Source organism: Oreochromis aureus, linkage group 1 (genome assembly GCF_013358895.1).
Source record: "Oreochromis aureus strain Israel breed Guangdong linkage group 1, ZZ_aureus, whole genome shotgun sequence".
NCBI classification, from domain to species: Eukaryota; Metazoa; Chordata; class Actinopteri; order Cichliformes; family Cichlidae; genus Oreochromis; species Oreochromis aureus.
In genome coordinates, this window is record NC_052942.1 from 39,563,876 (window position 1) to 39,577,962 (window position 14,087).

Sequence of the window (14,087 nt, forward strand, 5' to 3'; positions counted from 1 at the left end):
CTCAGCTGAAACACAGACACTCCTTAAAATCATTTTATTTACAAACTGGTTTTTACTTCTTACAGTGATGTCGTTGCTTCAGTAGAAATACAATAAAACCTGAATTCTGAGCCAAAGCAGCAGTGTCACGTTTCTTCTTCTACTCTCGGTAATCAGCAGTAATCACGAAGCTTCCTGTGCTGCATTGTTTCTGTTTTCCCGCCTTTTTCACGGCTCGGGCCGACACAGTTTCCTGCACTTCCTGAAGCTTTTCCTGTCCTGTATAAACACTGCAGCATCTCTGTGGCCGGGAGCTTGTGCCCCCCGGCTCTTTACTTTATCAGAAAGCTCAGCAGCGCCCTCTAGCAGCTACAGCTAAAATGACTGTAGGCTTATTGTATTAAAGCTTGCCTCACGATTTCATTTTTTAATTGCTTATTTTATATTTTTTATGTGCGGTTTTTGTTATGAACAGAAGCTTGTTTCAGTACATTTTTGACATCCATAAATTCAAAATTTCAGGTTCGGTATCCCCAAATATTGTCTTACCTAGTCAAACTTTTTGGTCAAATTTTGGTTCATGCATGGCAAAAAATCTTTTTTTCTGTGATAGAAACAAGCTTCCAGAGTTAAAATCAAATAGTGAAACATTTGTTCTAACTATGATATTTTTACTGTGTTATAGGGAAAGCAACATGTTCAGACATTAAAATACATGCTGCACTTTTGTGCTCCAAACTGACCCGCTAACCCTGAACCGTCATCCTGGTGACCCTGAATGACCTGGAAGCTGCCGGCTAAAATCATTGGATGTCCTCAGAGCTCAGCTGATGTCAGACGGCATTATCGAGCAGCTCTCGGTGGAAAATCAATCAGCGGCTGTCAGATCTCTCACACGCCACAAATGCATGTTCAGTCTGTTTTTACATAAAGAAGACGCAGCTCACATCTTTCTTCTTCTTCTTCCGGCTGCTCCCTGTAGTTCCCAACACATGCCTCTAAAATCAGCTGAGGGAGGGCCCCAGAAAGTCAGTGGTTAAGAATCTGCAGGACAGAAACCGGGGATTCTGGGAAAATGAGTTTCTTTAATCATTTCTGTTACAGACACGCTCCTTGACCACGTTTACGTGGTGAAACAGCGCCTCTCTGGGTTCTAATGGGTGGTACATGTAAGTCAGTTCGTGTGGCCAAAGACGGTACTGCAGCCAGACAGTAACCTCCGTGAGATCAAAGTTCTCTGAAACTCTGAGACCTGAAAAAAAAAACTGGATTAAGGTGGGAGGAAGGAAGAAAAGAAGAAAGTATCCTTTCCGTCCTTGCTTTATTTCCTGCTTCCTCTCCTTTACATCATTCTTCTCCTTCCTTCCTGTCATGTGACAGAAGAAGAAGCATGTCCTACACCTGAGAGTGTCCTGTTTCCTCCTTGGAGCAGGTGAAGGGCAGCAGCTTCCTGTCAGCTCACTCCTTTGATGGCTCCTCTTCCTTCTCCTTCATCTCCTCCTTCTCCTCTGCCTCCTCCTCCACCTCTCCCTCTCCTGCCTTCATCTCCACGGTGAGAAGCTCCTCCCCTTTGTGCCGCGGCGTCATCCTGATGACGACTGAGCTGTCAGCCGTCTCTGCCACCGTTTCCTCTCCGTCTTCCGGAGCCGGACTCAGGGGTACCGGAGAACGGCGGTGCATTGGAGAAGGGGGCGGGATCGGAGAAATGGAGGGAGGAGCCTGAAGAACAAAGAAGGAAAGGACAGGAAGAAAGATGGAGGGCAAAATGACTTTCCTTTGCTGCTGGTCTCTAAGGGCGTCTCCAAAACACACAGGAAAAATCCAAATCCTGAAAAACCCACGATTTATTTTTGATCCCTTTTATCTTCCTTTCCTTCTTTCCTTTCCAACTTCCATTCTCCTGTCCTTCCACCCTTCCTCCCTTCTGTTCTTCCTTCCATCTTTTCTTTCTTCCTACTCACTCTTACTTTCTTCTTTTTGCCTTCCATCCTTCCTCACTTTCTTCCTTCCTAACCACTCCTTCCTCCTTTCCTTTCACCCTTTCTCTCCTTCTCCCTCAATTCCTTCATTCCTTTATTTCCCCTTTCCTTCTTTCCTTCACAAACGTCCTTCCTCCCTCAATTCCTTCCTTCCTTCTTTTCTTCAAAAACACCCTTCCTCCCTTGTTGCCTTCCACCCTTCTTCTCTTCCTTCTTTCCTTCCTTTCTTTTCTTTCCACCTTTCCTCTCTTCATGTCTTTCTTCTTTCCTTTCTTCCTTGCAGTGTTACTTCCTTCCTCACCTCCTCCTTGCTTTCTTCTATCATTTCTTTTTTTTTTCTTAACTTCCTTACCTCCCCCCACTCTTCCTTCCGTCCCTCCTAGTTTGTCCTCTCTCCCAGGTGCTTTGATCCTCTACGGCACTCCATGGCTAACATTAGTTAACATTAGCTGACATGAGCTAATGTTAGCTACCTCTACCTAAGAAATGGAGTCTGCTAATTTCAGAAAACTCTATGTGGGCACAAAAATAAAAGCTGATCCAGGTTCTGAAAGCATTTAACGTTATCAAGTAACTTAAGGTCAAGCAGTTTTAGTGATTGAGGTGAATGTTTCCTGAAAACAAACGAGCAAATTAGCTTTTATATGAACATTTCTATCAAGGGATGATGTTCTAAACCCGTTTCTCACCAATCAGCACGCATTAGGACATGAATCGTTTCATTTCAGTTTAGACACATTACTGATATTCCTAATATGGCAGTGGACGCAATAGCCCCTCCCACCTGCTGATCAAACCTTCTGTCAGTGAAGAAGACCCAATGAGAATAAAGCTGGTTTAAAGGGGAGGAGTTAAACAGCTCATTTCAGACAGAGGATAACGTGAGGGCCTCCACAACAGCGCAGCATCAGATGAAGGTGGCTGATTATAAACTGTGAATCATTCAAAGCTGCTCTGGTGGAGTCACTGAATAAAGCACTGAAAAGAACCTTTCAGTCTCCTCACTTTATTTTTTTATCTATCTATCCTTTTCCTTCCTTCCTTCCCTGCAGCTGCACAGAGGTTATGTGGTGATGCTGGCGTACCTGTGCCTCTCCCACCTCAGACGGTCTGTATGCTTTCTTCAGCTTGGTGAAGGTTCCCTCGATGCCCGCCTGCTCCGTCACCTTCAGGGCGGCCTTGAACATTTCTGGCGTGTCCGGTCGCGGCGGGATGACTGTCTTTGCACCTTTAGTCCCCTCCTTCTCCTCCGGCTTCTTGTCCTTTGTCAGCATCTTCCTGCACAAAGACAAACACAGGGCGGTAGTCCAGACAAGCTCAGAAACTGAAAACCTCGCTCCTACATCTCCAAACCTCCACAATCCGACCTCCAGCAGCTCTGCCGGCTGCCGCGGCTCCGGACGGTCTGCTTCAGCGCCGTGGCCTGACTGAGCAGATAAAGGAAGGTGGATCACGGCAATGAGCTGACCCGATTCTCAAACACAAACTAGAGCGAGCGCTGTGAGCTGATTAGAGGTGAGTCTAATCCTGTCCTGGACAGAGAGATCAGACAAACGAGAGGACGGCGAGCTGAGGAAGCAGCAGAAACAATCAGCCTCCTATTAACTGATGGTTGTTATTAGCAAGTGGGGCTGCTTTGCTGACATCCTGGATCCGCCTCCAGCCGGACTCTGGCTGGTTAAAGTACAAATCTGTGCTCAGATATTCATCTGTAAACTGTGGTAACATAAGTGTGTCGCTACAGACTCTGCAAGGTCATGAATGCAGTGAATCAATATTTATTAATAATAATGTTCCTACTGTGACAGGACAACAGGACCTAATCCTTCCAGCTCAGTGTGAGAGTCTTTACTGCTGTTTATAAAACAGAGATGGTGGGACGCAAACACCAACCTTGCTGTCTCTCCACCCGACGGCTGTGGTGTGGACAACGTGTTCCAGGTTAGCAGGTTCTGTAATAGTTCTCCACCTTAACTTCCCAATAAACCCTGACAATATACTTTAAAAAATGCCAAGAAGGTTTCTTGGGGTTACGATGGCAGCCATAAACCAGAAGGTTCTAGCTGAAGTCTGCTGCCGCGAGAGTAAAGATGCTGACTCAAAGACGAGCTGGTTGTGTTTAAATGTCGTAATTCGGTGTGAAAGGACTCGGATCCGGATTAAAATAATTAAACCGTGTTCCGCTCTAACCGGGTCTCTGTCTTACTTGGCCTTCTTGCGCAGCAGTTTTTCGGACTCGGGGTAATGCACCAGGATCTCTGCCAGGTCCTTCTTATCCAGGATGAACAGGTTGGCGAATCCGTGGGCCTTCACGTTGGCTGTGCGCCGGTTTCCTCCGCCTCCTGCCAGCAGACTGACCAATCAGAGACCACAGAGAATTTTTCAAAACATCCTTTATTATGATTATTGCTCATAAAAAACTAAACTACTGACATGATTTCACTTTTTTGAAACGTTTAACACCCTATTGGGTAAATTTAATTCTCCCTCTGCGGTATGAAAGCTTGTCTGTATTTTCATCATTTTAATTTTAAGTTTAACAAAACATAATCACAGTATGATGATATATCTATAATATATTTCAGTCTGGAGCGCTGCCCAGGCTCACATCCTGAGAACGATTGAGCGTCTTTATTTGCAGCCGCCACATGCAGCTTTTTAATTGTTTAACAGGATGACGGGAAGCAGCTCTGACCTGATCTCTCCAAACACCGAGCCGGCTCTGATGGTGACGAACACCGTCTGCAGGTCGGGACCGCCCACCACCTGAACCTCGCCCTGCTTGATGATGTACATCTCCCTGCCGATCTCCCCCTGAAACACACACACACACACTGTCTGTATCACCATCAGCTCAGTAACACCTCCGCCGGCTCGACAGGTGTGTTCTTACCTTTTTACAAACAAAGTCTCCGGGCAGGTACACGACAGACTTGAGCCTCGTTAGCATGTCAAACACCATCTGCCTGTCACAGCCCTGAGACACACACACACACACCCACACATATTTATGCATTCATGTGTATAAAAAAATGTTTTTTATGTAAACGGTAAATTTATTTTTTCTTCGCCGTTTCTGACCTGAAACAGGGCGACTTTACTGACGATGGCGTAGTTAACGTCCACGGCGATGTCCAACCTCATCTTAGTAGGAAGCTGGATCAGAAGCTCCTGCTCATCTGCACACGGGACACCACAATGCTCAGTGCTACTTTGAACTCAACACGAGGCGTTCAGGGACCAGGTCCCTGAACTGGGACCAGGTCTCAGACAGCTTCTCTCAGACATTTCTTACCCAGCATGCCCTGGCTCTTCCAGGTGTAGTCGTACCAGGTCTTGATGCGGTTCTGGACCTCGCGAGGGATGTTGTAGGAGGTCATGTACTTAACTGTGCTGTCCATACAGGCACGGTAGTAGTTCTCCCCAGCAGTCGCCGCTCCAACTACATCCCTCATCTGACACATCGCACCAAAAACCAAAGGGGGCGGAACCACGTCAGGTCATGGATGGCCAAAAAGAAGCAGAGCTGTAAACGGGGGTTTTACCGACCTGACCGATCATGATGGAGAAAGCAAAGACGCCAACAAAGTAATTAATGAGCTGGAAGCAGATTTCAAAGACGGTGGTGGGGTCGGGCAGTCCTCCAATGGTGATCAGCGTCTTCACGGCAAAGTAGTAACAGCGGATGTACCTGCGGGAGTGAAAACAGTCCATCGATTCATGAAGAGCTTCAGCTTTAGTTTAGCGGAAATGCAGTTTTAGGATATTTTGATCTGATTTGAAGGCGTCACCCAGAATTTCAAACTTCTACTGGGTTTTCTTTCCTTCAAGGATTTCAGGAAAATGCAACATAAAGCTGACGAATCTGTGATATTTAACATTTAATTATATGGGTAAATGCAATCAATAACCCAGCCACAGCTGTGAGGCCAAACTAACCGTCACCTGTGGATCAGAGACACAGTATAACATTTACATCAGAAACTGTCATTTCCTGTGTTGGGTCTGTTCCCACAAACCCCGCTAGTTCTAGAGACTTATTCATCATGAAAGAAAACAAGACAGTCGATCGATCGATTACTTGCGCAAGGGAGGCCTCATCTGTGTCCAGCACGAAAATGACCCCAAATCCGGCCTCCTCTCGCTGCCTTTTATTGAGAGACAGTTCACACAAAACACAGCAAAGCAACGCCCACATGGTTCTAAGGCATTGTATGTATATGTGTGAACCTAAAATCAGCCACAATCATCCCAGTGCCGAAGAAGTCTCCCATCTCCAGCCTGAATGATTACCGCCCTGTGGCCCTCACACCGGTAATCATGAAATGCTTTGAGAGACTAGTCCTTCAGCACATCAAGGATTACCTCCCCCCAGAATTCGACCCCCACCAGTTTGCATACCGTGCAAACAGATCCACAGAAGACGCCATCGCCACAGCCCTCCACGCTGTGCTGAGTCACCTAGAGCAGCGGCAGAGCTACGTCCGAATGCTCTTTGTGGACTACAGCTCAGCCTTTAATACAATCATCCCGGACATCCTCATCAACAAACTGGTCACTCTTGGCCTCCCTCCTCTCACATGTGCCTGGATAAAGGATTTCCTCACAAACCGGCCCCAGACTGTGAGACTCGGCCGTCATCTCTCCTCCACTCGCACACTGAGCACCGGCTCCCCACAGGGCTGTGTGCTGAGCCCCCTCCTGTATTCTCTCTACACCCACGACTGCAGTCCGACCCACAACAACACTCTCATCATCAAGTTTGCTGATGACACCACGGTAGTCGGACTCATCTCGAAGGGAGACGAGGCAGACTACAGAGAGGAAGTCCTGAAGTTGGCAGCATGGTGTTCAGAAAACAACCTGGCACTGAACACCAAGAAAACCAAAGAGCTCATTGTTGACTTCAGGAGACACAAGACCGACTTGGCCCCCCTTTACATCAACGGGGAGTGTGTGGAGAGGGTCCACACTTTCCGGTTCCTTGGTGTCCTCATCTCTGCTGACATCTCCTGGACGGAAAACATCTCAGCGGTCATCAAGAAGGCCCAACAGCGGCTGCACTTCCTGAGGGTCCTCAGGAAGTACAAGCTGAACTCCAACCTGCTGCTGACCTTCTACCGCTCGTCCATTGAGAGCCTGCTAACCTACTGCATCACGGTATGGTACGGCAGCTGCACCAAGGCAGATAGAGTGAGGCTTCAGAGTGTGGTCAAGACAGCACAAAAGATCATCGGCTGCCCTCTCCCCTCCCTGATGGACATTTATTCCTCCCGCTGCCTCAGCAGAGCAGCAAACATTATCAAGGACAGCTCCCACCCTGGCTTCAACATGTTCAGCCTGCTTCCCTCAGGGAAGCGCTACAGGTGCATCAGCACAAAAACCCACAGACTCAAAAACAGTTTCTTCCCCAAAGCCATAACCACCCTGAACTCACACATGCACCGATAACACAGCCCCCCACTTCCCACTTCCTCTATGGACCACCACTATTTATACCAATTCCATGTGCAATAACTCAACTGTACATACATAACACTATTTATTACATATTACTTACGGCTTGTAAATTGTACATTTTATATATATATACACATCTTCTTCCCTATGTTAATACTGTCCATATGTATATAGCGCTGCAGAACTGTACCCCCCCCAGCATGTTTACACTGAGTAGGAGATGCTCTGTATCTCATTGTACAACTGTATAGTGACAATAAAGGCATTCTATTCTATTCTATTCTATTCTAATCTTTATATGTAAGTAGGAATGTGTGTGTGTGTGTGTGTGTGTGTGTGTGAGAGACCTCCTGCTGACCAAAGGGTCATAAAAGCAGGAAGCTTACAACACAAGAAACAGATCTTTCAGATAGGATGTATCTACAATAAAACCTCCCCCAACACAAAGTGGTTAGAGGTGCTCAGGATCAAAGGAATGGCTTTGATAATACTGCTTGAACTAAGACTGTACAAATTTAAGAAACACAATGGCAACATTCAACAATTAGACCTAACATCCTGTCAATTACAGAGTGAATAAAAGGTTTTGTTACAACAAGTCGGTGACCCTGATGTTAGTAAACCTGTCCACTGATGTCTGAGCTACAACTAAAACCAAACCAGATACAGTCGAAATGAAGCACGATCACACTGCAGCAGTTTCACAGATGACGTAACTGCCATACGGTCTCTTAATTTTGCCCTGTTGAAGAGCAAACAGTTATGGCTCTTTTATATTCAGATTTCTTCTTTCTTCCTCATTCTGACATCCAGAAACAGACCGAATCAATCTCACATCGTTAAGATTGAATCCTTCTTATTGCAAAAATATAAATCTGAATTCTTACGCGTTGCCTTTTCCGTTATAGACCCACTTGGTGGATCCCAGTCCTTCATAATCGGAGCCCCAGTAGAAGAGGCAGGCGTTGATGTGCAGGGAGTACAGCAGGTACATTGAGGTTCGGATCACCCTGACGTACAGAAACAAAAATAACATCAAAAATACAAGGACAGCAACAGGACAGAGATCTCCTGAAATCAATTATTATTTAACCTGGGCGTTCCTCAAGGATCGAATCTGGAGCCACTACGAATGCATTTAGCCTTTTTGCAAATGGTACACTGTTTTTGTTCCTCTGGGTAAAAACCTTTTTGGACTTTTTTGGTGCCTAAATGACAAAACTTTCTCCCATCAGAATAAAACTAAAATGATGAGCATTCTTATCAGCTGAAAAAAACTGCACCATGTCCCTGAACCTACTTCTGTCCCTGCTACTGGAAACTTTCATAATTTATGATTCTTTCTAAAGTAAAAGAATAAAATTGTTTTTTGGTTGTGTATTTTATATTTTTATGCTGTTAAATGTAATATTTTGCTGTTTTTATGTTGCTGTTTTCATATTTTTACATTTTCTATTATCTCTGAGGCAAATATTTCTTGAGGAAGTAAAAAAAAAACATTTTTCATGATCGGAGAAAAGACGTTTAATGAGGTTTGTGACATTAACTCATCACTTGTCATTTTGGATGTGTGAAGCTGTGTGAAGAGTCATATAGATCTAGAGACAAGACTGGCAACCGGTAATGAATATAGAATGTGTTTCCCTGACTGGTTTGTGAATAGTGTTTCCTGGTTATTGCTCACAGTAGGACTGCATGTGTCTGATTGTACACATCGATAGATACACTTAGCATTATGGGCTTAGAGGAAAACCTTCTCCATTTCTTGCACTTTTTCAAGTTTCACTGCAGCTAAGTATTCAGTTAGTGAGTGTTTGCAGACAATTCAGAGTCTTCCATCAAATAACAGACGACCACAGCAATCCTATGGATGGTTTTGGTGCATCGCACTCTTTGGGACCGATGACATCCAGCAACACCCAGCAACCGCTCACCAGCCACTCAGGGAATATGCTTTTCGGTAACCACCACAGACTGCTGAATGGACAGCCTGTGTGACTGAGACCTAAATGACTGATAAACCTGCTGAAGGTAAACGAGACAAACTACACTCTCAGCAATGAAGTGAAACACTTCCAGGGCGACCGTCGTGCCTGTTACATGGAGAAATTGAGGGCTTATGTTTACTTACTGCCTCCGGGTTTGTTTGATGCTGTGATGACGATTTCATTATGTCATCAACAACGCCTCAAATTACACGGGACAAGATATGAAGACCTACAAATTTTGGGTGCGTCTAAGTGTTTTGTGCCAGGATGGGTTCAAACATCAAACACAGGAACGATAACAGGTGGACACCGGTCACTGCTGAGGTCTTTAAAACATTTTCTTTACATTTTCACCTTCACTCCAACCTGAACAGTGATCCTGAGTGATGTTATGTCCAGACAGTGTGGAGTGTGGCTGGAGACCTTCTCACCTGTAGATGTACGCTTTCTTCATCACAGATTCCATTCTGTCGTTGAACTCGGAGAAAACCATGTACTGAGAGAGGAAAACAGAGGTCAGCTGTTCATCCTGACCACACAGATCAGCTGTGAACGAAGCACAAAAAGCTTCTGACCTTTAGCAGGCGAGGGAACCTCAGCAGAGAGTTGACTCCAGTGAAATAGTAAAATACCTCCAAAGGAAACAGGCTGATGATGTCCATCTGCAAAGCACACAGCAAACACTCACCGGGGGAAACCAAAGGGTTAAAGCCATTCTAGAGATCTGAATCCAACGAGCTCAGAGGACCTGAATATAAAGTACGGAGACAGCTGAGGCTGTGCTGAGTTTAAAAAACTGTGTGCAGAATGTAAAGACACAAAAATATCAAAGATGCAGACTCGTTTGTTTTGTTAGGATTCATGAATCTACAGGATGTTAACATCTTTTTTCCAGCAGCGTACACATCTTTTAACATCCACATTATGACCATTACCAGATACATCAGCCATCACTAAAGGCCACATTTAATAAACGGGTTTATATTTATACATCTTATAAACCCACCGGTCCTGTTTTTAAGACTTGTCTATTGGCATCTTAGATTTTTGAAGCCAGACCTCATAAATGTGCTTTATCACTTTTTTCCCTTTAATGTGACCATGATTCACAAAATAAAGATCAGGTTTAATGTACTAATATTTAAAACTGGAGACTGAGACTATAAACTGTTTTTAATGAGGTCAGAGTTCAGGTGAGCAGCAGGCTCATTTTCTCAGAGATGTCTTTACATTCAGACTTCTTTCTACAAGCAGAGTAGTCGCCCCCTGCTGGACTTTAGAAAGAATGCAGGCTTCCACACAGAGTTAAGATTTTTATATACAACAGCAGATCCTAAACTTCAGATGACTGCAGCAGTTTTAGAAATATGAAAATCTTTCCTATCCCAGCCAAACCTTTAGTGACAGCCGTGTTTCTTTCTGATTATTTTTGATCCCATCATTTTAGTTTTTCGTGCTATTTGAAAAAGAGAGAGTTCTGGATTGAGAAAAGGTCACAAAGGGAGAATAACGTTTGTTATTTGATGTGATTTGGTTTGTTTTTTAAAAAGGGAATATTCATGTAAAATTTAAACTAAATTACAACATTATTTTTTAAAATTATTCATTGTATTTTCTGACTTCCTGTGGCCCGCCTGCAGTACCTTCACCATCCACCAGGTGGCCCTGCCCCAAAGTTCTCACCTTAAATCTCTCCGTGGTCATGTAGTGCTCCCTCATGTCCTTCTTGTTGCACTGCAGAAAAGAAGTTCCAGGTGAAACATGGTGTTTGTGAAAGTTTACGAGATAAAATCAAAGTTATTTGTCGTTTCATTTCTGCTGACCACGATGTCTCCTCCGCGGACGAACTGCAGCCTGGGCTGGAAGACGAGGATATCAATGATGTAGATGAGGTCGCAGGTGTAGTCGGCCAGCAGCCACAGGTGGATGTTTTCAGAGGTTTGGTAAGGAAACGCCCAGCGGACGGGGATCAACCATACGTTCCAGTTCCACGCCGCCACCACGAAGAACAGCCAGATGACGTAGATCAGGTCTGTGGGGCAGAAATCCACAGTCAAACGTCTCTCTGACCTTCGTACATGACGGAAAAAGACGAACCCAAAAAAACCCCTGCTAGCAGAGCGTTGACTCTCGTTTAACTTCATGTTCTTACTGCAGCGCCACCTGTTTGTGGTGACCTGAACTTCAGATAACCAAGAACCTGATCCTTGTGTAATGCACCGTAAATTCGTCCCCCGAGGTGACAGTCTGACCCGGGGAGATGACCTCACCTGACGTGTTGTGTTTCATCTCAAACCAGCTCAAAAACGTTTTGGCCAGCAGCGTGATCTTTGCTCAGCAGATTTCACTTCCTCTGACTTCGTCCACGTCCCAAAAATAAGAGTCAAGTTCAATCAAGTTTTGATCCAACCTTTTACAGAGGAAGTTCTTCATATTTAACATGAGCAAAGACGTTTAGGTGACTTCAGCTCAGTGACTTTACAGACTGCTAATAAGTGCCGGCTTTATGGAGGATAACCTTAAAACCTTACGGTCAGTGCGTCAAGTGTGACATCATCACATCCCTGTGACCCCTGATACAGGCACTTACTGTGTTCTGGACTCTCTGCACCTTCTGAGAGGTGTCTCAACTCACAAAAACCTCCACAGGATACAGACGAGACTGCACAGCTTATGTTTTACACTTTGCTCCAGAAGATGCCCTGATGCTGCTGCAGCATCGCCCTCTCAGTCGTCTGGGACCCTCTGAGCTCCGCACTGATCTATCTCTGAAAAGATGTTAAAGACTGAGCTGCACCTGCTGGGCCAGAGTTTGAAGATCCAGAGGTGCACGACAAGGCAAAAGGACACCAAAGCAAGGTACGCACTGCCGTCCACAGGGGAAACAATCTACTTCTTCGTTTCTTGGCTCCTCCCTTTAGGGGTCACCACACCAGCTCTGTCACACCAACCCCCTGCAGTCTTCCTTCACTAAATCCATGAACCTCCACTGAGGTCTTCCTAGCAGCTCTGTCTTCATCCTCCACCCTCCCTCCTCTGCACATGTCCAAACCATCTGAGCCTCTCTGAGCTGTCCCTCTGATGGACGCTCGCTCCCAATGAACATCTGAACATCTTCAGCTCGGCCTCCCATGTTTGTGTCAGTGCCAACGAATCACAGCAGGTCTCACTACCATCCTGTAAACCTTCCCTTTCACTCTTGCTTCTCTGCTTCTGTCACAAATCATCCCTGAAACTCGTCTCCACCCAACTCAAGAAGCTGAAGCAGTGGGTGAATATGGCTGTCCTGAAAAGTGCGGTGACGGAGAACTCGATTTCTCACCAGTGAACGGGTCGATGCTCGAGGGGAAGCGGAACTCCAGGATGGCTCGGAGCCAGCCAGGCATCGGGGGAAGTTTGGGCAGATTGGGAATTTTGACCTCATATCCCAGAAGCTCAAATTTAAACTCCTTCTCCTCCTCCTTTTCTTCTTCTCCTCCTCCTGCTTCTGCGGTGTCTTTCTTCTCCTCTCCTGGGGGAGGCGGGGGAGGAGGGGGAGGCGGAGCTTTGCTTGGAGCTGTAGGGATCAGAGAGGAAGTGTGAGAACGTCATTTTGATGGTTTTACACTGATGCAGCTGAAAATCATTCAGTATTTAATGCAAACAGTTTAATCTCATCATTTATTCAAACCCTTCATGCACGAATATTGTTAAACTCATATAATCACTGACCAAACCACTGCAGCAGCGTTTTGATGCAGGATTTGGATTTGATTCTATTTTATTAAAGCTTCTGACTCGACCTGACTCGTGAAACCGGTTTCTACGTACAGGCTGCGGGACTTTCTTCCTCCGATTCGTCCGGGTCGATCAGCCGTTCTTTCTGCCGTTCCGTCCGACCTTTGAACAGCCTGACGAGCTCGTTGAGGCGGTCCTGGACCACCACGCTGCCGACGCTGGCCGCCGACAGCGGACGAGTCCTGCAAGAGGAAGAACGGGAAGGTAAACATGGTGGACAGACAGATGGAAGCAGGGAGCTCACTGTGAGTCTGTGGGGTTTCTCTCACTCGTCGTCTGCAGTCAGGTGGTCTCCCTGAGTGGTCCACGCTTTCAAACCAACCCTCAGCAGCTCGGGATCGTCCTCGTCTGCAGACACATCACCTGCAACACTACAGACATCAACACGGACACGTGGAGAGGAAACAATAAGATGTTTCAGCCTCCATTAAGTCCAGATTCAGTATGTCAGAACACATTAAAGCTGTCAGAGACTGATGCTCTTACTGAGGTTAAAGGAAGTCCCTCCATCCAGAACACATCAGCCCAATAAAAAATGCCTCTAAAACGTTAGTCAGCTCAACAAATCAACAACAGCAACAATCACAATACTGAAGCGAGCTCAATCAAATCAAGAAACTGTGAATCATTTTCAACATTTCAGGGAGAGGGTTGGTGTTTCAAGGCCCAAAGAGAACCCAAAGCTTTTGCGGAGTTCAAACACAGACTTCCTTTTATCTTCATCAGACAGGGACCAGATCGGAGTCCTGGACAGAAATTTGTTTAATTTCATTTATAGTGGTTGTCTGCTCTTCCTCCAGAGAGCCAATCGGGATTAACATTTCAAATATTAGTGGGCGTGGCCTCTGCGACTGAGAGGGGGATGGTGAACCCTGAACTGGACCTCTGCACCGTGTTTGTGCTG

The 14,087-nt window shown here is 45.7% G+C and overlaps 1 protein-coding gene across 1 annotated transcript in view; it reads right to left on the reverse strand.

The window, feature by feature from the left end:
* Positions 1 to 14,087, reverse strand: part of cngb1a (cyclic nucleotide gated channel subunit beta 1a) — a 17,242-nt gene continuing 3,155 nt past the window's right edge. Inside the window, exons 3-18 of the mRNA XM_031750898.2 lie at positions 13,453 to 13,554; positions 13,217 to 13,365; positions 12,729 to 12,962; positions 11,230 to 11,438; positions 11,090 to 11,140; positions 9,982 to 10,068; positions 9,838 to 9,902; positions 8,306 to 8,428; positions 5,508 to 5,649; positions 5,254 to 5,413; positions 5,040 to 5,137; positions 4,852 to 4,935; positions 4,654 to 4,772; positions 4,165 to 4,311; positions 3,044 to 3,236; positions 1 to 1,698 (exon numbers count right to left, since the gene is read on the reverse strand). Of these exons, the coding sequence (XP_031606758.2) occupies positions 1,438 to 1,698; positions 3,044 to 3,236; positions 4,165 to 4,311; positions 4,654 to 4,772; positions 4,852 to 4,935; positions 5,040 to 5,137; positions 5,254 to 5,413; positions 5,508 to 5,649; positions 8,306 to 8,428; positions 9,838 to 9,902; positions 9,982 to 10,068; positions 11,090 to 11,140; positions 11,230 to 11,438; positions 12,729 to 12,962; positions 13,217 to 13,365; positions 13,453 to 13,554 (2,224 nt within the window). The 3' untranslated portion in view covers positions 1 to 1,437. The remainder of the gene's footprint in view (positions 1,699 to 3,043; positions 3,237 to 4,164; positions 4,312 to 4,653; positions 4,773 to 4,851; positions 4,936 to 5,039; positions 5,138 to 5,253; positions 5,414 to 5,507; positions 5,650 to 8,305; positions 8,429 to 9,837; positions 9,903 to 9,981; positions 10,069 to 11,089; positions 11,141 to 11,229; positions 11,439 to 12,728; positions 12,963 to 13,216; positions 13,366 to 13,452; positions 13,555 to 14,087) is intronic.